General features: G+C 30.7%; 1 protein-coding gene across 1 annotated transcript in view; it reads right to left on the reverse strand.

Annotated features, from left to right (window-relative positions):
* Positions 1-15815, reverse strand: part of LOC145313318 (protein RUFY3-like) — an 88211-nt gene extending 72396 nt beyond the window's left edge. Inside the window, exons 1-2 of the mRNA XM_080152666.1 lie at positions 15478-15815; positions 8561-8674 (exon numbers count right to left, since the gene is read on the reverse strand). Coding sequence (XP_080008792.1) covers positions 8561-8673 — 113 coding nt within the window. The 5' untranslated portion in view covers position 8674; positions 15478-15815. The remainder of the gene's footprint in view (positions 1-8560; positions 8675-15477) is intronic.
* Between the last annotated feature and the right edge of the window lie 7135 nt (positions 15816-22950).

Below are 22950 nucleotides of genomic sequence, written 5' to 3' on the forward strand. Positions count from 1 at the left end.
GATAAAATTTATTTTCTTCATATATATTATCTGTCATGGACTGCTAACTTTTAAAAGTTCTTTACAAGTATATTCATTTAATCGCTCGTAATGCTATTTGATTTAAAATATTTACAATTTCAACAGAAAATGCAAATTATAGAGCAGCTGCACAGCTGAAAATACACAATACTCATAAGCATAGCATGCATGCAAAAACCTATGTATAAAAAAAGTGTATATTTAGCTAAGCTGTGAGGAAAATATGTTGGTAAGTGGTTTATCGATGTTTGGCACAGATTATATCCTCCCACCCAGCCGTATACCTATATCTACAGAGGTAATAGTAAGTAATCAATCTTACTTTTAAGCAACAACAATCAGAAAAATCAACTCTATGATACCTCTACCATTGGCTAATAATAGATAATTTGTAGATTTGTAGTTAGGACTTAACACAAAATGACCTTAAAAGTGAAAAATATAAATAAATGCCTTAAGGAGTAAAAATAGTGAATTAAAGGATGCCATCCATGAGTAGCGAAACACAATAAATCATAGGTTGAAAAAGCGGACAAAGTAAGTTACAGAGCAAATGTTCAGTTGTCATAAAGAGAAAAATAGAATATTTTAAGATTCATAGAAAAGCACGATACCTTTATATTAAATAAGTATTAATATTTTTGAAGCATGAAGGACAGACTGACGGACCAAGTAAATTAAACACTTGATGCTCAGTGCTTCAGGGAATCATCACCAAAAATGTTATCTCTTTATCTTATATAGCAGCCAAGAAAATAAAATTTTCCTTCAGACAAAGTAAATCATAGAGTCACTTCACTACTAGAAATAAGCTACAGAGCAGCTGTTTAATGAGAAACCAAACTAAACTGAATGTGGAATAAAACTGTTTATTGGAAATCCACCATTAATTTGTCTATACATATACGTGCAGCCCACTTACAGACCAGATCCTGATTTATGAGTCCTATATCCAGATTTTACATTTACCACATTTTAGTTATTTTAGCATAATGTGAGGCTTATTAGCCTTATTGAATTTTCATCAACCCTTAAACGTCGATCCCCTTTCCACAACTTAGTCGATGCTTTTATTAGAGCTAGGGGGCTAAAAATTTCGTGCATGTCCCCTGTAGGATAAATAATTTCCGACTATAAGTGAGTCAAAGTCTAATATTGCTTCCATCACTCTTTTATTTAACAACCTTTGTTTTTAGGTTCTCTTTAATTAAAAAGTTAACCGGCTGCAATTTTCTTATTTTTCAGAAAATCTTTAATTTACTAAGGCCATTTAATCCAGCAAACGAAATTATGAAAAATAGGCTTTTGTATTACAATTGCAAATGTAACAAGAGCTCAAAATTTAAAAATACCATTATGTAATGTTTGTAATTATAATTAACACACAAGAAAATGTTTTCTCTTGTAATAATACAGCTTTTCATACAAATTTAGAAATAAATAATGTAAGTATATGACACAAGTTAAATTATACTAAATACATACAACAAAATTGTATTAAAATCATAAACATACTAATTCTTTTCTTATAATAACTGATATTATTATAATTTATTTATAATGTAGTTAAATTAAATTATATTAGACTAGCGGCTACGCCCCTAAAAGCCTCTAGGGGCACTTAAGGTAGGAGAGAGAAAAGTTGACCTCATCCCATTTTAAATTTGAGCTTCAAAAGAGTAAAAAATATTTGTTCAAAATAGTTTAAAACTTTCCCAGGACCAATAGGAACCTTCAATGTAAAGGAGAACAATATCGGTTTAGCAGTTAACGAGATCCTCCAGGACAGACAAAAAACGCTTACTACTTTATATAATAGGATAGTTATTAGTACCCTTAGTATCTAAGGGCTCTGTACTTAAAGAGGAATGTAAGAAGGAAATAGAAAAATAGCCTAAACCAAAACGATTCCGAGGCTTGAATCCATAAATGAAATAGTCTAAAACCATCTCGGGATTTGTGCAAAACTTCACTAAAATCATTACTTAATCAGTATAGTAGTTATTAAAATCTTAAGCTACAGGCAATTAAAAATCACTAATTTATCTAATAGGATGTTTTCTATGTTTTTTTTCTCAAAAGTTTCTATTTCTTTCAGAAATGTAAAGGTGTTAATTAATTTTGTATTGTATTTTAGAAAGATGCAGAGCACACTCACCAGGGAGGGAGGAGATAATGGGCTGTTTATTACACTAGTCCCCAAAGTTTTATAACAAAGTCTTCATATACCTTTCTGAATAACTTTGTGGACTTTTATTGAATTTTGATTGGTTATTTAATTAAGTTGAGTGTCCAAAGGTTTCAACCACTAATTGTATTCTTCAGAAGGGGTAATTTTGTGCATCATTATTGGGGATGTATGTCAATTTATCGTCCATTGTCTCATAGGCGTCCAAGGGGGGGGGTAATGGGGCGATTACCCCCCCCAAACGAATTTGGGGGTGCCGTAGGCACCCCCAAATTTTTTTTCATTTTACCCCCCCCCCATTTAAAATTTACCCCTACCCTGGGGGTATTTAGGAGGGGGTATTTACCCCCCCAAACAATTTTGGAGGGGTAAATACCCCCCCCCCCACCAAAATAGAAAATCTCTATCAAAAAAAAATTTTGCGCGCTTCGCGCGCATTTTTAATAAAATTTAACTTACCCCCCCAAAATTTACCCCTGCCAACAGATTTCAGGGGGGTAATTACCCCCCCCCAAGCAAATTTTACCCCCGGGGTAAAAATTTTAGGGGGGGTAAAAAAAATTTGCCGCGCGCTCCGCGCGCCATTCCCCCCCCCCAAAAAACCGAATTACCCCCCCTTAACAAAATTTTACCCCCCCCCAAATAAACAGCTTGGACGCCCCTGCATTGTCTTATCCCTTTAAATCCCTGACACTCACGCACAAAGAATGTAAATGTATATTACATCCTCTGCTCTAAAACCAATTGGGTAAAATAGTTGCTGTTGTTCTAGTCTCAAGGGAATTTATCACAAAAGCAAAAAAATACATCAACAGTTCACACTTCCGCGTTCAAACTTGAATTAAAATCACTATTTTGGTAATTGTTTGACTGTAAGACAAAATTTGTAAACAAAAACGTATGCAGGCCAATTGGGTATAGTTCCTTTCGTGGCAACGCCTCTTATTTCACAGTAGCTTTTTATAGGTTATTTTAGTTTAGGTTAGGTGATTAACCGGCAAATTGGGCAATTAGCCCCGCGGGGTTAGAGCCCCCCGCAGGGGTAGAAATAGGAGAAAAGATACTGTGAAAATACAAATAAACGCTCCTTAAGAGGCGTTGTCACGAAAGGGACTATACCCGGTCAATTACCTGTTGAAAATCAAATTAATAGTTTAAATAAATGTATGGTATGACTACGCCCTTAATTTCTGAATACATTTTGTGCTAAGAATAATTATAGGTAAAAACAATAAACAAGGCAAATGTTCATTTGCACATGGAAACTTTTACAACTTTTTCTTGCTTTTTACTTTTTTTTCTCAAGGAAGAATAACAATGTATGTTTGCGGAATTACTTTTAAAATAAGGTTTAATTTTTAGTTGAAACAAGGATGATAACATTCATTTGACGCGGAGCCTGATAAAAAAATAATTCAAATATGAGGAGATATATTGAAGGAAAGAAAGGGAGATAGCAAAGAGGAAAGATAATAGGGAGAAGAAAAGGAGAGTGGAGGGAAATTAATACAAGTTCATCCATAATTCAGAAACGATTACTATTAGAATAGCTTCGCTACTGAAAGCTATAAAATGATTTAAATAAAAGAAAGTATGTTTGACGTCAATACGAAGTATCACGTACCTATTTATGACAGACAAACGAGGTTATCAATCCTATTACATAAAGTAGTAAGGTTTTTGTCTGAAGGTTAAAGGCTCAATAACTACTGAACTGATTTGGTTCTCTATTTTTGTGATGGTTCTAGGCTATTTCTTTCAGATTAAAGTCTTAGTTTTAGCTTTTTTCTAGCCTCTTTTAATATAGAGCCCCAGGATGCTAGCAATGCCTTGAAATTTTATACATTTCATAATCATTTCATAAAAACTTATGCAGATTTTAATGACTGTTTTATAGGCCCTAAGGACGTAAAGGCCCTAAAATTCAAGATATCAGCAAATAGATCTCAATATAAATATAAATAAACTGCTCTTTGAGTTTAATTTTCAATGTAACGAGATAAAACAAATTTAATTTACTTGAAAATGTTTGAAGTTGATGAAAAATTGTAACTGTGTGTAAAATGTATAAAATATGGCAAAATTTATTTGTATCTATTTGTGCCAGGTTTTAATATTAAATTTATCTATAATAAAAATTCTAATTTCTATAGAGTACAAGTCACAGAGAAGATTGACCTATTATTTTAAAAATAGCCTAAAACCTGCAAAGAATCAAGTCAAGGACACCTTAGAAATTGTTTATGTAGCAGTCATACACCACATACTTTAAAGGATAAAATGTGAGTTACGTAAAAATTACGCGACTTACAGTAAATTTGAATTTAGCAAAGCGTTTGATTATAAATTAGTTTTGGCTCTTTTGGTATCTAAATCATCCGTAAAAACCTAAATATTTAGTTTTTGTAAAATAATTGTTTTTTTTACTCTATAAAACTATATTTCAAAATTTTCATTCCCATATAAACAACCCCTTAAATAGTGGATGTAAATATTCATTTATTTCCCGGAGGTAGTCATTTTTAGAAGATTTTTAATTTCTTTTGGAAGATTTTAGAATTTTTATTAATTACTAAAAGAAAGAAAAATTATACCAGGGAAATAAGTGAAATTTAAAAACCAAAATTAAACCACATTTTACTAGCATAAAAATGAGTTTTTGTTTAAATGAGAATGATATTCCCTCGGGTAAGAAATATTCATTCCTAAACAAAAAACTGGACAGGAATACCCCATTCCTTTTAAATACGGTAAAATATTTATAATATTGAAAGAATATTTAAAAGTATATAAATTTATTTTGTTAGAATATTTAAAAAGTATGAATAGAAGTCTATCACACCCACAACATTTATCAATACATATCTTATATTTATACAAAGTTACAGAAAGCAAGCATGAAGACATCCACAAGTAAGAAACAAAAATCATGGATGGACCATAGAACAGAATCTGCTGTTTAGCAATTTTCAGGAGACAAATATACATATCCTTAATAGCATTACAGACGGACTGTTGAAATAAAGAAATAAAGGGCATATAAGGTGAATTAAAGAGTTGTTACGCTAGAAAAGCCTAAAAAGAATTTTTATCAGCATTTCATTTTGGCTGACTAAATCATGATAAAAGTACTATAGAACATAATTCGCATGAATAGATAAATACAATATTGGCAAATTGATCTAACGGGTAAATGTCTATTTTGTATGTTTTTAAAAAAATAATGCATAAGCATGAATAACTTCAAAAGCATAAAATAATGAATGGATTTTATCATCTAAGTAAAATATTAAATTCATGAGAAATTTACCAAAAAAAACAAGGATATCAACATCCATAATATGACACATAGTAAACATTAAATATTGAATGTTAACATTATAAGTACTAAATTGCAGGTTGCAAATTATGAATCTATTCCCCTTTTTCAAAAATATTAAAATCGTCCAAGAAATAACTATTTTAAAACCATATGAATAGTTTTAAGAATCTTCATTTAAATGAAAGATTTTAACAGTCACGACATGTTTGTTACGGATGTGTCGTGAAAATATATACCATTAATAATTGGTATGTCCTCATGTTGAATAAATATTTCCAGGAAATTCAATAAAGTAAATACATTTAATTGATATTTAAAGACAACGTAATTATAGCTGCACTGGGACCAATCAAATAAACACTCAGACATTAAATAATATAAAACTTTTTGTTTTATACTTTTTAAAATAACCTTTGTAAAACACTCCATAAAAAGGGGAAATTACTAACATGTTTATCAAATGCAAATTCATGAAATTAGCAGCCAATCAAACCTTTCAGTGTAGAACACAGTAATAGTGTCTGACTGATTATGACGTAACAAAAAAAATTAGCCAATGAGAGGCCACTATAAATTTTACCATTGGTCAATAACGGCCTCTCATTGGCTGATTTTTTTGTTACGTCATAATCAGTCAGACACTATTACTGTGTTCTTCAGTGTATAACACTTCCTACAAAAAGAGGGGGGTAGGTTTCTGGTAAAATCCGTAAAGGTGTGTGTTTTAAGCTTTAAAAATAGTAGTAGAACGATAATATTCACTAAATATGTGTATTTCTTATTGAAAAGAACTATAGACAAAATTTTTTTTTTTTTAAGTTAACATAAATTTTTATCGTTCTACTACTGTTTTTAACTTATAGCACATAACCTTTACGGATTTCACCAGAAACCTACCCCCCTCTTTGTAGTTACTTCAAGAAGCATATACCCCTTTTCTTGCATGTATATGATGTGCCTGAAAAATCAGTGATAGTAACTAATTCTAACATCATTATGATACTCTAAACCATCCCAAACTCGTTAAAACTTAACACTGTTAGCCAGTATACATTATACAACTCACCAACAAAAAATTGGACTATATAAAATTTTTGTTTACTTTTTATTTTATTATATAAAGTAGTAAGTTTTTTTGTCTGAAGCTTAAGATCTTTGTTCTAGATAAACTTCACTTCAGTCCTATGATGGTTTTAGGCTATTTTTTTAAGATTTAATTTTTTTATGGTTTTAAGCTATTTTTTTAGCCTCTCCCTTATACTTTGAATTTAGAGCCCCTAGATGCTAGGCACGTAGCCGCTGGTCGAATAAAATGTATTTATGCAATAAAGGAAAAAATATCTGGAACAAAAGAAATAATTTCAAACTTGAGCTATAAAATAAAACCTAATTGAAGAAAGAGAAAAATAAAGTTTTGAAATGGCTTGCAATATAGCACACTACCATTGTACAATACAACCACATACACACACACACATACACACATATGTGTTTCACATTTCTTTTCTACGCTTACGTTTCAAGACTTATTTGTAGAAAAGCTTCGCTTATGATATGCTTCCTTTTCGTCCTAAAAATATAAAAAAATTGTGGCAATATCAAGAGTAATTGTCACAAGAGCTTAATAATGAAAACAGTAGAAGTGTCGAAATATGACGTCAGAAAAAATTAACAATTAACCAATGAGAGGCCGCTATTATTTTACCACAGTGAATACTGGCTTCTTATTGGTTAATTGTTAATTTTTTCTGACGTCATAGTTCGACACTTTTACTGTTTTCTTAATAATCAATATGTCATTGATGCATAGTTTGAAATCATTAGTGCAATTCTAACATACCATGAATAACGTTGCTGAAAGACATACGGACGGACATACATACAGATCCTTTGCTTTAATAAAAAAAGAAAACTTGGCAAATATCTGTGTACATTATTGCTATTAGATGTAAAATGTTATTTTGATTGCATTAGGAAAATTTCTTTTGGCAGCTATGATGTTATCTCAAGTCAAAAGGCAAAGTATTTTCAAAAAGTAACAAAATTTAGATTATGATTATTATTAAAACTAAGTAGCTGTAACTGGCATATTATCTATATCATGAATAAACAATAAACATATCCCTGTAATGAAGTAACAGGATGTTTGTCTGTTTGTTTCTACCGAGGGTTTCTCGCAAACCGCTGAACCAATAGGGTTCCCCTCTACAGGGTAGCTTTTCATAGGTCCTGGGAAGGTTTTTAACTATTTTGAGAGAGGTTACTACAACCCTCGAAGAAAAAAATAACCCCCACCCCCCCCCAAAAAAAATTATGTTTTTGAACAAAAATTTTAAAAGGGGGGGGGGGGGGGGTTGTCGACTCCTACCGCCCCCCCCCCCAAAAAAAAAATACTATAAACGTCGCTGAAAGTGGATTATGGTCATAATCTGACTTTCAGCATTGTATAAAATTTAAACATTTTTTTGTTGTTGAATTAAAGGCACATAAAAGTGAATTGCATTTTACTTGTGATCCTCCTCTTGTAAGTGCCAAGAACAATGGGAAATTGAATTTTAAACAAATTGAATCCATTCTCTCTATATATTGAAAAAGTTTACACTTTGCTCAGTTTAATTTTCTAAGAGGAAAAAGTATGCAAGAACATTTAGATGGAAAGTTACTGTACATCTTTATTGTAACTGTATTTGCTTGTTATTTTTTTTGATTCTCATATATATAAAAGTATTTGTCTGTCAAAGTGTGTGTCTAAGCACTGGACAGATATAGTTCTCCTTAACAACAAGCTTTTTTGTAGATGCAGAAAAGATTTCAGGGAGGAGTACCTCCACTCTCCCAAGAAAAGGCGCCCCAAGAGAGTTCCGCAAGAGGCCTATTGGGGCGTAAGCACTAGTTTGAGAATTTTAGTTCTTAAGAAAAGTAGACTCTATGTGTCCTTAAATTCACACATAATAATATTAATAATCATCATTTTATGCTTTAAAAATGTTCCAATGATTTATAAATAAATCCAGGAAAAGAAAGTGTGCCTGAAGTTGCATAGATAGATGGTGTCGTTTGGAGGATTGTTGGTTGTGTTGTTGGTCTTGCCACCTGTTCCAGAGGTCAAGCCTCCCATTAGGTTCCCTACTTGTTCTATCATCCTAAATAAAGAAAGCAGTTAGTATTAGGCTATAATATGTTTCTAGGGGCATCCTAAAGATAGGGGTTGGTAGGGTACAAGGACGTCCAAGCCTTTTATTTTTGGGGTGACAAAATTATATTTTTTATAGGGGGTGTGGTAAATGGCGCTCGAAGCACGCTGAAATTTGGAGAGTTTTTTTTGGAGGGGTTAAAAAGACATATTTTTTTTATGGGGGGGGGGGGGGGAGATACTCCTTTACCCCAATTCTTGCACGTCCTTAGTTAAAGGGTTATCCTATGACATATTAATTTATAATAATCCAAATTCTTTTTGAATAAATCATTGGTTATACTGTCATATACATACTACATAGACAGACATCCCACTCTTTATAAAGAAGAAAAATTTACAAATGAGACTTGTCTTATTACAAATTTATATTTTTAATATAATTTTTACAAAGTTTACAAAAGTTTATAGAGAGCTAGATATTTCAATATTTTATATGTATTATATTTTATTCGGGCTAAATATTGGCTGAATTTAAATTCATGATCATGACCTATTTACAGTACATCACAATGGCTTTATAATTAAACCTATATTTCATGAACATTATATTTGAATGCAGAATGATAACATCCATAGAAGACAAGAAATGAATTATTTTAGAGTAGCTTTACTACGTAAATTGTCAGAAAGTGCTATAATAAAATAAACAACTATTAAACGTTTTAAATTAGCTTCAGTTTTATATCAGATCTAAAAGTTTAATAGTTATTTCTCGCATAATTTTTATATTCGTAGAAAGCTGGATATAATACGATGCTAGACATAGTTTTTTCGTATGAGAACCGGTTCCTATCCACCGGATTCGAATGAATACGAGAAAAGACCTTACTGTCTCTGAAATAGTAACTCACTAACGTTTTGAGTAAGACCCGTATTACAGAAAGGCCTCGTTTTAAAATGAAAATGTTGTAAAGATATTTTGGAAATTTAAATTAAAATAGAATTAAAATGCTGAGAAATTCCCTAGAACATTATAAACTTACTTGCGGCTACGCCCCTAGCATCTAGTGGTTCTGTTTTTGAAGGGGAAAGAAAAAGAATCCTAAAACCTCCCCAAACTGTAATATAAAATAGCCTAAAACCATCTCTGGACCTATATGATTCGCTGTAAATGAGAACCATTTCGGTTCAGCGGCTAGCGAGATCCTGGCTACTGACCAAAATCCGTAGGATAGAGTAACAAGGATGAAGTCTTTTATTAGAAGCGGAGCAGATGTTTTAAAACTAATAGACAGACGGACAAATTAGATTGCAGTGAATATTCCCATTAATCACATAATTATGAACACAAAACTCCCTCCATTTCCCTCATAGCATTACAGACGGACCGACAGACCAATTGGGTTATTTGTCATACTTCTTCATGAGTATCTAAATATTTAGGAAAACGAAGCCAACTATTAAATTAGAATAGTGCTTTAAACAATATTTCCCAAAAATAGATCAAAAGTAACAAAAGATTATGTAACAAACATTATTAATGCCCAATCTTAATCCATGCATTAATAATTAAAGTTATATCAAGTATATATAACCTCATAAATACAAAAGGTACACTTCATAATGTAAGTCTGTAACCCAACATTAATAGATAAACAATTCTTAAAGGACGCCCAAGCTTTTTTGGTTATGGTAAAAAATGTAAAAATAGGGGATAATGGTAAAAATGGCAGGTCTTTGTCTGCAGGCGAGTGTGTTTTTAAATAATTTTACTTTTATGCTCTTAAAGATACATGAGTATTTGAATGGATTTATTATTACTTAGATCTTACACTAGATTAACAAGTACTTAAATAAAGTAAAACTCGTAGCTGGCTAATATAAAGATACTCCCTATCCACCTCCCTTTACTCCCCCTCCTCTCATACTGGATGAACAAACTGACCAATATAGGATGTCCCAATTTTTTCCCTGTCAGAATATCCACGTATATTCTATATCCATTAGTGATTGTAAGAAGTTTTACATTATACCAAAAAAAATTAAGTTCAAGCGAAGCTCCGCTTTTAAAACTTAATTATGCTTCTTTCTGTGATGGAACTAAAGTAAGAATTATGTTTCTAAGAATAATAAACAGGCCGAGTGCTTAATTCTATTATTTATTAACAAGTAAAAACATAAATCTCCCATCAACAACAATGGATGATTAATTAGTAAGGTATGAAAAAATGAAAAAGAAAGGTTCCAAGCAGGGCTCAGCACTCGCACTTCAGCCACGAATAAGCCTCAACTTTAAACCCATTTGGATGTTTTGCAAATTTTTAAAAAAAGAGGGATTGGCATATTTGGCTTAGATTTAGACTTCCAGTATATTTTTTAAATTGTAAAAAAATATTTCCTTAAAGCTTACAGGAGGCTGCTGAGTCTTGGTTCAAATGAGAAGTAACCAGAATAATAAATACAAGAGTTGCGAGTCGAAAAAGCAAAGACTTAGAGTTTTACCTTATTATCTTTTTTATATACTTTCCTTTGTAAGGATGGGGCGTTGTTTTTAAAAGCAAAGCTTTTTTATAATTAGGGTCGGTCCGTCCGGAACGGATAGCTCTTTTCGTTAATTTAGGCATGTTAGAGTTGTCCTATCGATTTAAAATTTTTCATGGTGATTCTTGTAGTAGTTAGATACAATTTAGAAAGTGAAGCAACTCTATAATCTATACCAGAATGTCAGGACGATCATTTTAAACATGTCGATTTTTAACTTTTTTTAACAGCAAATTTGTATGTGATATTATTATCCGATTGATCTAATTTTTAGAATACTGATTCCTAGGACAACACAGTACAATGTTATAAGCGAAGCATCTCTATAATCAAATCCTAAAAATGTCAGTATGTCCTTAAACATTATCCTGTATTTCAGCAGTTTTTAACAAATTTACTTACAATTTTTCGACTTTTATATTTCTATATTCTGATTAATGAGTTCTGACACTTTACAAGTGTTGATATTCGTTTGTCCTACAGTTTCAGAGCTTCGCTTTCATGGATGGTGTCATCCTTGTTTATATTGTTAATTAGCAATGCTTTAATACAACTAAACTAGGGCATTAAATCGCAATTATAGAAAAGCTTTGCATATAAAGTATGAAAAATATAATAATGAAGAACATAAGACAAAATTAGATAAAAAGTGCACAAAATTATAATAAAGGAACATATGTTTTTGTCTGCAGCATGAAATGTGTGTTTTATATAATAGAATTTACTAAAGAGCTTTGCTTTAGAGTCATCATAACTTTATTAGAAGTTATATCCTTTCTATTTAAAGCTAGACTTCTTCCCAATAACCAATTATATGTCATTTTTAAGGGTAGTTGGTGGAGGTTCTTCTAATTTCTTAATTATAAATTTGATATCTACGGGAATATTCCAACTAAACTTAACCCCCTCCTCACATAAAAATACAACCTCCACCCTACCCCTAAGCCTCCATAATAAAAATATGGACAGCCTTTCTAGGATAGGACAGGGGGGGTGTGTAAGGGGTAAGTTGTTGGTTTTATTATTACTAATGTTATTATTATTAATTAAACATTAGGTATATAAGGGAGCTATATGTAAACACTCCCCCTAGCCTTGGCTAGTCAACTGACTACTTTTTTGTTAAGTCAGGGTATAATGTAGTATATTATACTAAAAATTAATAATTTATCATTGAATATTCAACAGGAAGATTTCATATCAAGAGAGTTCTAACTTACCCTTCTATCTAGAAAGATTATGTTACAATATTATCTACTAGGGGCATTTGAGGAGGAGAGAGTCGAATTTAATAATTCAATTTCTTATTTTAGATTTTAAAAGAAAAATTAAAAAAAAAATTACGTTTGACGTTTGTTTTTCGTTGAACTCTCTTTCTAAAATTGAGAAATTTTAAAAAATTTACTTTCTCTAGGGAGGGTGGTGGTACCCTCCCCCAAAATAGTTATAAACCTTCCCGGGACATATGAGAATCTACCCTGTTAAGGAGAACCCTATCGGTTCAGCGGTTAGCGAGATCCTTCGCTACAAACAAACAGACAAACAGACAGACAAACAAACAGACAGACAGACAGACATCGTTCTACTTTGTATTATAGATTACATAAAACAATTATTATGATATTATTTAAGCCAACATATTTTATGATATGAAAGATAATGCACGTACAGACTCTTGTTTAAAGTAGCTGCGCTTCCAAATAATCGATTGATATACAATATAAATATTCTCTGTATTTGAGAAGTTCCATATTGAGAAAATAAGATTGAGATCACGTGATATTGGAAGCTAGGGCAGGCAAGGCTAAATCTACAGATACAATACAACAAAACTTTTAGCATAGAACAAATGCAGTGTTCATACAATAATGTAGAAAAAAGATTCCATTGTCCAATACAATAATAATTTTGGTCAATATAACATCATAGTTCAATCAACAGATCTCTCTCAAACTAAAAATTAATTTGAAAGTAATTGGTTTTTAGTTCATAAAGTTTTCTGATGAAACCAACTTCATATTTCTCCAAATTTTTGGCAAGAATATTTAAATTCCTACCAATGCACCTAAATTCACACACACACGTATAAAGATGCACCCTCTCACACACATACACACATAATACACGCACACAAACACACATAATCATACAAACACAACACTGACATACTTACATAGAGACAAGATTCGAATAGATACAGTATAAGCTATATTTATTAAAATTAAGACTTGTTTTTTAGCATAAAAGTAGGTGTTTATTTTCTGTTCATATTTTGCATTTATATTATCCTGTAGATTACGACCAAAAATTCAAAATCATTAATTTGTAATTTAGAAATAATGCAGAACATTTTGTGTTATCTTACGAAACAAACTTTGACGTAGTGATGGAAGACCATATCTTTTAAGAAACTGCATAGCAAATAATAGTCAACAAATGTTCAATAGACTCCAAATGTAACAAATATATGCTTTCCAGTAGGCTTCGAAACCGATTAATATCGGCTGAATTAGAACCAGTTCTCGGCCAGATTGAAAAATCATGTTTAGCTTCGTATTACAGATATTTTTTCCACGAATATTAAACTAAAAATGATAAAATTAATATCAATTCTCCAGTAAAGGCCTTCGGGGCTAACAAAACATTTTAATATCCACAGAAAGCTGTCTATAATATGATGCGATAAAAATATTTTAACATTTTCAAACTTAGATAATATCATTGGATGTGTGAGGGAGGAAAAAGACTGTAGAGTCACAATGCACGCAACCACAAATGTACATTATTAATTTCTTTAATTAAATTTTTAAAAACACACACCAAAATTGGATTAAAAATAATAATGACTCTTTAGAAAAAGTAATCCTAAAAATAAAATTAAAGAAAATAATTACAATAATTTACAAGAAATTTAAAATTGAATTTATAGGATAAAATATTCAGAAAAAAAAAGATTTTGTATATGTATACAGTATAATGTCATATTAACAAGGATGACAACATCCATAAAAGCGAAGCTCTGAAACGGTAGGACAAACGGACATTAACACTTGTATAATGTCAGAACTGAATAATCAGAATGCGAATGTATAAGAGTCAAAGCAAAATTGTAAGTAAATTTGTTGAAAAACTGCATGATACAGGATAATGATTATGGACATACTTACATATTTAGGACTTGATTATAGAGTTGATTCGCTTATAATATTATACTTTGTTGTCCCAGGAATCAGTATACCAAAAATCAGACCAATCGGATAATTAGGTCACATACAAATTTGTTGTTAAAAATGTAAAAAAAATCAACATATTTAAAATAGACGTACGGACATTCTGGTAACGATTATAGAGTTGCTACGCTTTCTAACTCGTACCTAACTATTACAGGAATCACCATGCAAAATTTGAAATCGATAGATAATTCTAACATGCCTAAATTAACGAAAAAAGCTATTTAAAAAAGTAAAAAAATCAACATGTTTAAAATGGACGTATGGACATTTTGGTAATGGTTATAGAGTTGCTACGCTTTCTAAATCGTACCTAACTACTAAAGGAATCACCATGCAAAATTTGAAATCAATAGGACAATTTTAACATGTCTAAATTAACGAAAAAAGCTATCCGTGACGGACGGACGGACGTACGGACGGACGGACGGACCTACCCTAATTATAGAAAAGCTTCGCTTTTAAAAATACATATGATTCTGATAGTTTGATATATCTACAAAGAATGTACTGTATACTCCTAGTCCATATAGTATAGCCTAGTTCTCTGTAAATATGGAAATAAAGTCTCGTATGTCCAATTAGATACATTGTAAGTATATGTAATGTATTCTTTATACTACTAAAGCTTATTTTCTTATCAAACACTACTAGCCTAGCCTCTAGGGGAAAAGGAGGAGTTAGAAAAATAGTCAAACCCACCCTAAGACGTTATTATTGCATTTCTGAAAAGTACAATCCTGAAGACTAGAAATTTTGGACTTCTTTAGCTTCAGACAAAAGACCATTACTACTTTATAATATAGGATATACTTAGAATTTGTCTTAAAGAATGTTTAAAATTTCTATTTCCTTTTGATCTTAAAAAGAGATATGTCAACAATTTAATATTCTTCCCTTTCCTTTAAACTTTTACTTTCCCTCAACGACAAAAAGTTGAAGAATGAAGGTGTTGCAGATATTACCTACACTTTTCTACATGGTCAGATATCTATTTTTCTGGTTGAGTTATTGTATTGTATTACTACACCTGACTAACCTGATGTTATCCTATTTTGGCACAACAATGGTATAGAAAAGGGATGATGAGAAATGAGGAAGTGGTTGGTTTTTTTTCTTCTTCCTGAGTACACTGTGTAGATAAAAACTTTATAAAATCTGCGAAAATATTGCAGACAAGGTCACATGATTAAAACACTAAGATAAAGTTGCAACCAAGAATATATATATGCACGTTTATATATATTATGTATATCACACTTAAAACTGCACTTGAATCAAGAGATAGAGGCTAGAATAGTTAACTCATACTGAACACGCGCAAATTTTCTGATTTTCACAAAGCTTTCGACACTGTGAACCATTGAGGCATACTCCGTGAGAATGGAACCAATCTCCTTTTACCCTCACTCAACCTTACTCTTGCAACAGTCTCTCCCTTTTTTGAAGCTTAAAAAATCCCCCTCCCTCATTTTAGTACCTCATTTATGTTTATTTACAAGCAAAGAGGGGAAAGCAAGTGGGGTATTTTGTGAGGGTTAAATTCAAGAAAAAGAGGACAATATTATGAAGAGAAAGGGGGGTTTTATGGTCCTGAGGGGTACAGTTCCACTTTGGTGTGTCCCACCCTTGTACACATTCCATATCTACAGTATACACATCCTCAGGGCCTATCATATAGTTTTGACCATTGAGAAAAGGATTTAGTATGACGACATTTTGATATGGTATCAGTTTGATACAAAATTTCTTTTATACTTTACATTATGATATAAGTAATCCATAATTGCAAGCGTAAAATTTTGGAAAAGTTTAAATTGTTTATCACATTTTCTCACCTATTTTATACATAATTTAAGTTAAATCTGTTTGTATTTATAAAAAAATAAATTTTTAAAAAATTTACTTGCTTACATATTGTAGTATTAAATGTCGACTAAAAAAAAGAAACAAAACACAATTAAAAAGGTTAAAAATAAATAATTTAGTAAAGAAGATATATTATAAAATATCATAGTATTCGAAAGAGAAAGTTATTAATTAAAAATTAAGGGTAAAATCGAGAAAAAAGAAAGAGAGAGAGAATAGGAGAGAGAGAGAGAGAGAGAGAGAGAGAGAGAGAGAGAGAGAGAGAGAGAGAGAGAAGCAAAAAGAAAAAGATGAAATATAGTAAGAATAAGAAAGAAGTACAAATAATAATTGGGAAGTTACCAAATTATAAAGAGAATGTATTATAAAAGGGAAACCAAGGAAGATAATATTGGCAACCAACGGAGGATGTTTTGCAGACGAAAGTTGTAGTTTCTCCCAAGGGAGCTTTCTTCTGCTTTTCATCACACTTGATTACAAAACTGCAAATCTAAAATTTTTGTTTAATTCGAAAATGTAAATTTATTAAACTATGTTACTAAAACTAAGAAGGATTTGATTTTTTTGTCTTATACTAAAACATGTCTTTAACGTTAGCTTTTTTACTGTTATGGATGAATATTTTCTCTGAATAGATATGTACTTGCAGTACACAGAATTTTTTAAAAATACTGTTTATTGGTAAGTATAATATGACATCTTTATCTATTTATTAACCACTTTTAATTTTAATTAGATTATAGCTACCGGTAGCAAAACAAATCCACGTAGTAGATTTAGCATTACTGTAGAAACACTTGACAAAATTCCCCCACACTTTCTTTCCTCTCTGACTTCATATTATTCTCCTCGCTTCTGTCCTATCAAAACCAGCTGGTTTCTCAGGGAGACAGGGATAGGATTATAGAAAATAAATTCATCTTCCACAAAATTATATTATGAGCTCTTAATCTATTGGGAGAGATTGGAATGTATTTTTTGGGGGCAATTTTAGATGTTTTTAGTCAAATTTAGCATACATATGTATTTTGCAAAATATAAAGACAATAAAATATTTTTATCAAGATTCTTCCCTAAGAAATGCCTTTTTATTATAGCTGTGTACTTTTCAAAGGATTTATAAAATTGATGTTTCTATTCTTTGTAAATCCTATTAATCCCTGGTTCCTACAATACTGAAGAGAGTATCGGAGTGGAGTACATCTATGGGGTACCTTTGGAGCTATATTGGCCACTTAACCAATAAGGGAAGGAAAATACAGGGGAATTATGCTGTTCCCAATGGAGTAGAGCCGGCAGGAGGTTATCCTTTTCCCCATACCCTTTAGGATACCCTATCTACTCCCCATACCATAATAACCCCCCCTCCCCCCCCCCTCCCACTCCTCTGGCATTACTACAACAAGTCCAGAGATAGATGGATGGATGGATTCAGTTACATTCTGTCATGCCAGTGAGTCATAGGCATAACAGCCGTTAGTGGCCTCAATTAATTCTGTGATTTTTACTTTTTATTAACAAAAATATGCTATTTTATGTTATGAATTTCTATAAATTAAACAATTCAATAGACTAAAATGAAACATTGTATTATTGATAAAAATAAAACTTCATTTCATGATATATAAAATGAAAGGCATGTTTGAAATTCTTTTGTAGTAAAATATGTAAACATAAAATAGTACAAATACTTGTAATAATCACTAAATAATTATGTGTTTAAAAAGATATACAGTTTCCCCCTTTTCATAGGATCAAGTACTCTAGACAAGCAATACAAAAAGTGACGTGCAATATTAATATTCATAATCAATATTATTCATAGAACATAGTAGAGCTTAGGGAAAATAGTAGCTTTATTGATTTTTTTTGTTAGAAATAGTTTACAAAAAAGAATAGTTTAAAGATAGTTTTGTAAAGTTAGTTTCTGGACTAAACTTTAAATATAGAAATTTAAAAAGCATTTTATATGAAATAGTTTGCATTTTATAACTCCGTCATAACTAAAGGTGTTAATAATTTTCATTTATTGCTAGGACCTACTGACAAAGATTGTTCAATAAAAGGGGTTGTTGTCTGCAAGACGTTTGACCACGTAATCATACACTCCATGAACAAAAGGGGGAGGTAGGTTGACCCAAAATTCCTTAAAGGTGTGAGTTTTAAGGCTTAAAAACAGTAGTAGAACGATAATATTCACTAAATATGTGTATTCCGTATTGAATAGAACCAAAGACAAAAAATTTTATATATTTATATTTAGTGAATATTATCGTTCTAATACTGTTTTTAAGCCTTAAAACTCACACATTTACGGAATTTTAGCACAACCTACCTCCCCTTTGTCGCTATTACCTCTTAAATCATTATAGTGATAATAATAAACTATAGATTAGCCCAAAATAATTAAATATGTTTATGATAAAACGCACCCATTATTGAACATCATTAACAGACTAATTGCTTACTGATTAATACTAAACATAATTAACTAACACACATAGTATCACATTATGCACAGAAATATATATTTCTACATATACAGAAAATAACAAAAAAAAGATTTCCAGACAAACAATAAAGTTAGATAATAAGCATAAAAAATAATCATATTTATGTCTTTACTATGGTTAAATGGTTATTCACTAATATTTATTTTAATTTTTGGCAGGTTATGTCAAAAATTACCTTAACATTTTCGTCAGATTAAGTATAAACTTTAATTTTGTTTTTTAAAAAAGAATTTAGAAAGATGCGCGTCAGTCACGACTAAGCCTCTAATTATTTTAAAAAGTGAGATTGACATTGGTCTGTTTAGATTTCGAGCTGATTTTTGAAATTGCAAAATGTTGATTTCCCTGAGGCTTACAGGCGGCGGCTACGAGCGTCTACAGAGCCGTGGCAAAAGGAAGCAATGAACTTTCTGAGCGATCCTTAAGTAAACATCAGACAGACATATTCAAACTTTAAATATCTGCACTCATAAAAGGAGATATTTATAGAAACATTTAAAATTGCTTAAGATTTAAACAAAATGAACATAATTTTAAGAGAGAAAATGCTATAAATATTGTTAATTAAGCTAATTAATTTAATTATAATCATTTTTCCTCTTCAATTAACACGATTAACATTGAATATTAATTATTTTATTAAACATAGGTACAGAGGTAAAATATATCATATAATACATGCAATATGATATGAATCTATTTCCTAAAGTAATAGGATGACTGTCTGTCTGTATCGCTAAACCGATATGGTTCTCTTTTACAATGTAGCTTCTTATGGGTTTTGGAAAGGTTTAATTTTGGGAGAAGGCACCAACACCTTACCAAGAGAACTCACCCCGAGAAAAAAATGTCCCCCCCCCCCCCAACTTTTCCCTCCTAGTAAATTGGTCGAAAGGTTTAAATACTTGTGATTTGATCAAGATTTGATATATTTTAATTATCAAAATTTTTTCAACAAACCAATGAGACAGCGTAAAGTGGCACCCAAAAAAGAACGTCATACAATAAAGTTGATGAATGAGAGGCCAGTATCAACTGTAATTAGCCAATGGTAAAGTTTATGCTGGCCTCTCATTGGTTATTTATCGTATGAAGTCATTTTTTCGTGCTACTTTACGCTCTCTCCAAACCAATGAGTTAAAAGATTTGGTTACCAGTGTGATTTCTCGTACAATGTCCTCTCCCTCCCTGTAAAGGACACTATAATATAATTAAGTATGCCCGATAGAGAGAGGTGGGAGGGGTAGCCCATAGATAACCTCTGAAAGGTTAAGTATGGTCAGGAAGTACATCTTGGCCCAGCTGCCAAATTTTTGGGGACTAATTCATACTTTAGTTGCCAAAGTGGCAATTCTAATTTCTCATATATAACTTGGAGTATCTTATTTATTTTTGATTATTATTTAAAAGTACAGCTGCTTAGAAATTCGTTATACTAAAAAACCAAAGTTTCTTGAAAAAAATAAAATTAAAGGTATTAAATAAGGTTTTAAAAGCAAGTTTTCATAGCTATTTAAAATAATTAATTTATGTACGAAATTGCCTTTAGGATATCTAACTTAAGGATTGTGTCCAAAAACTATTTTAAGACCTGTAGATTAAGATATATAAGTTTTCCGGAATTTTAAAGTTAGGGGGAGATTTGAAATCTGCATCAAATTTTGAGGATTTTTGCAATTTAAGTTAATTAATTTTGGCATCTGTGATTGGTGGATTTAAAAAATCTGCGCTCTGATTAGATAGCGTACATCATTCAACCAATTAGAGCGCAGGTAGTTTAAAATCAACCTATCCTATTGGTCAAATTCCGCTTTTAGATAAAGAATTATACAAAAAAACGAATTTTATAAAAAAAATCCTTAAAATTTGATGCAGATTTCAAATCTCCCCCTAACATTAAAATTCCGGAAAACTTATATATCTTACTTAGATAGCTTCCATAGAAAGCACAAATAATTTTTAAGTTTATTTTATCCTAACCAAAATTAATATTTGTAAAATAGATTAATTAAATTAATTGTCTGCAAGATGATAAGGAAAAAGCAGTGATAAAATAATTATAATTATACTTTACAAGTAATGTATTTATACTTGCAAAGAGAGCATTGCTTATCATAACAACACTCATAATAATAATTATCCTTATACAAGTAATGTATTCATACTTGCATAGAGAGCATTACTTATCATAACAACACTCATAATAATAATTATCCTTATACAAGTAATGTATTTATACTTGCAAAGAGAGCATTACTTATCATAACAACACTCATAATAATAATTATCCTTATACAAGTAATGTATTTATACTTGCAAAGAGAGCATTACTTATCATAACAACACTCATAATAATAATTATCCTTATACAAGTAATGTATTTATACTTGCAAAGAGAGCATTACTTATCATAACAACACTCATAATAATAATTATCCTTATACAAGTAATGTATTTATACTTGCAAAGAGAGCATTACTTATCATAACAACACTCATAATAATAATTATCCTTATACAAGTAATGTATTTATACTTGCAAAGAGAGCATTACTTATCATAACAACACTCATAATAATAATTATCCTTATACAAGTAATGTATTTATACTTGCAAAGAGAGCATTACTTATCATAACAACACTCATAATAATAATTATCCTTATACAAGTAATGTATTTATACTTGCAAAGAGAGCATTACTTATCATAACAACACTCATAATAATAATTATCCTTATACAAGTAATGTATTTATACTTGCAAAGAGAGCATTACTTATCATAACAACACTCATAATAATAATTATCCTTATACAAGTAATGTATTTATACTTGCAAAGAGAGCATTACTTATCATAACAACACTCATAATAATAATTATCCTTATACAAGTAATGTATTCATACTTGCATAGAGAGCATTGCTTATCATAACAACACTCATAATAATTATACTTATACAAGTAATGTATTCATACTTGCACAGAGAGCATTGCTTATCATAACAACACTCACAAACAGACATTCACCATGCATAAGATTTGCTGCACAATGTATTACTTACGCAGCTACAATATATCTTGGATATATGTTAGTAAGTTCGTCCGTTCGACTGCAACTCAAAGATTTTAAAAAATCTACAGTATCTACGATTCTTCTGTTTATTAGTGTCAACGAAAGCACTGAAATTTGTCTATTGATTGATTTAGGAAGTATATTGTTTTGATTTAAATGTCGAGGAGTGGGAATCTAAATCATGGCACGCTTATCAGTTGTAGACAAGCCGTCAATAATTTACAGCAATTTGGCTGCTTAAGAAAGCTACAAGATTCAGTATAAAACTACACTGAAATAAGTCGCTTATGGAATAGTTAATTAATTATTTAGAAGTTGAAAAAAAACTGGTAATAAGTATTTGTGGGTTGTTAGTTTAAGGTTATTTTGATTTAAAACCAATCTATTTTAACTCTACTATAACCTCAAGCCTTCCATCAATCTATTATCAAGCATCACCTCGAGTTTCAAATTATTAAATTTGTCAAGTTCCCAATATGGAAGCAATAATGTCTAGAATATAAAATATGTTTTATTCAGTATGGCTTCGAAAACGATTAATTTTAGCTGGATTGGAACCGGTTCTCAACCATACCAAAAAATCATGTATCTACGAATAATAAAATGAAAGTCATAACATTAATCTCAGTTTTGTTAGCCCGGACCATTGGCCCCTCGTGGCTAACAAAACTAGAATTAATCTTATAACCTTAATTTAAATATCCCCGTGAAAAGCTGTCTATAATACGATGCAATGATAACTATTCAAATATATTTTCTAGTAAGCTTCCTTTGAGTTTTCATTTGCAAAATTTAAAATTAAAATGTTATAAGAGAAGCATCTCTATATTCAAGTCTTAAAAATGTAAGTATGTCCTTAAACATTATTCTGTTTTTCAACAAATTTAATTACAATTTTGTTTCAACTTTTATACATTTATATTCTGATTATTCAGTTCTGACACTTTACAAGTGTTGATGTTTGTTTGTCCTACCATTGTTTTTTAGATAAATACTATACTTTTTGATCTCCAATAATAAAGATTATCCTTTGATCTATTTTTATGATGATAGCTTA

The sequence above is a fragment of the Acartia tonsa genome, chromosome 3 (genome assembly GCF_053477335.1).
Source record: "Acartia tonsa isolate MP-2025a chromosome 3, ASM5347733v1, whole genome shotgun sequence".
Classification (NCBI taxonomy): Eukaryota; Metazoa; Arthropoda; class Copepoda; order Calanoida; family Acartiidae; genus Acartia; species Acartia tonsa.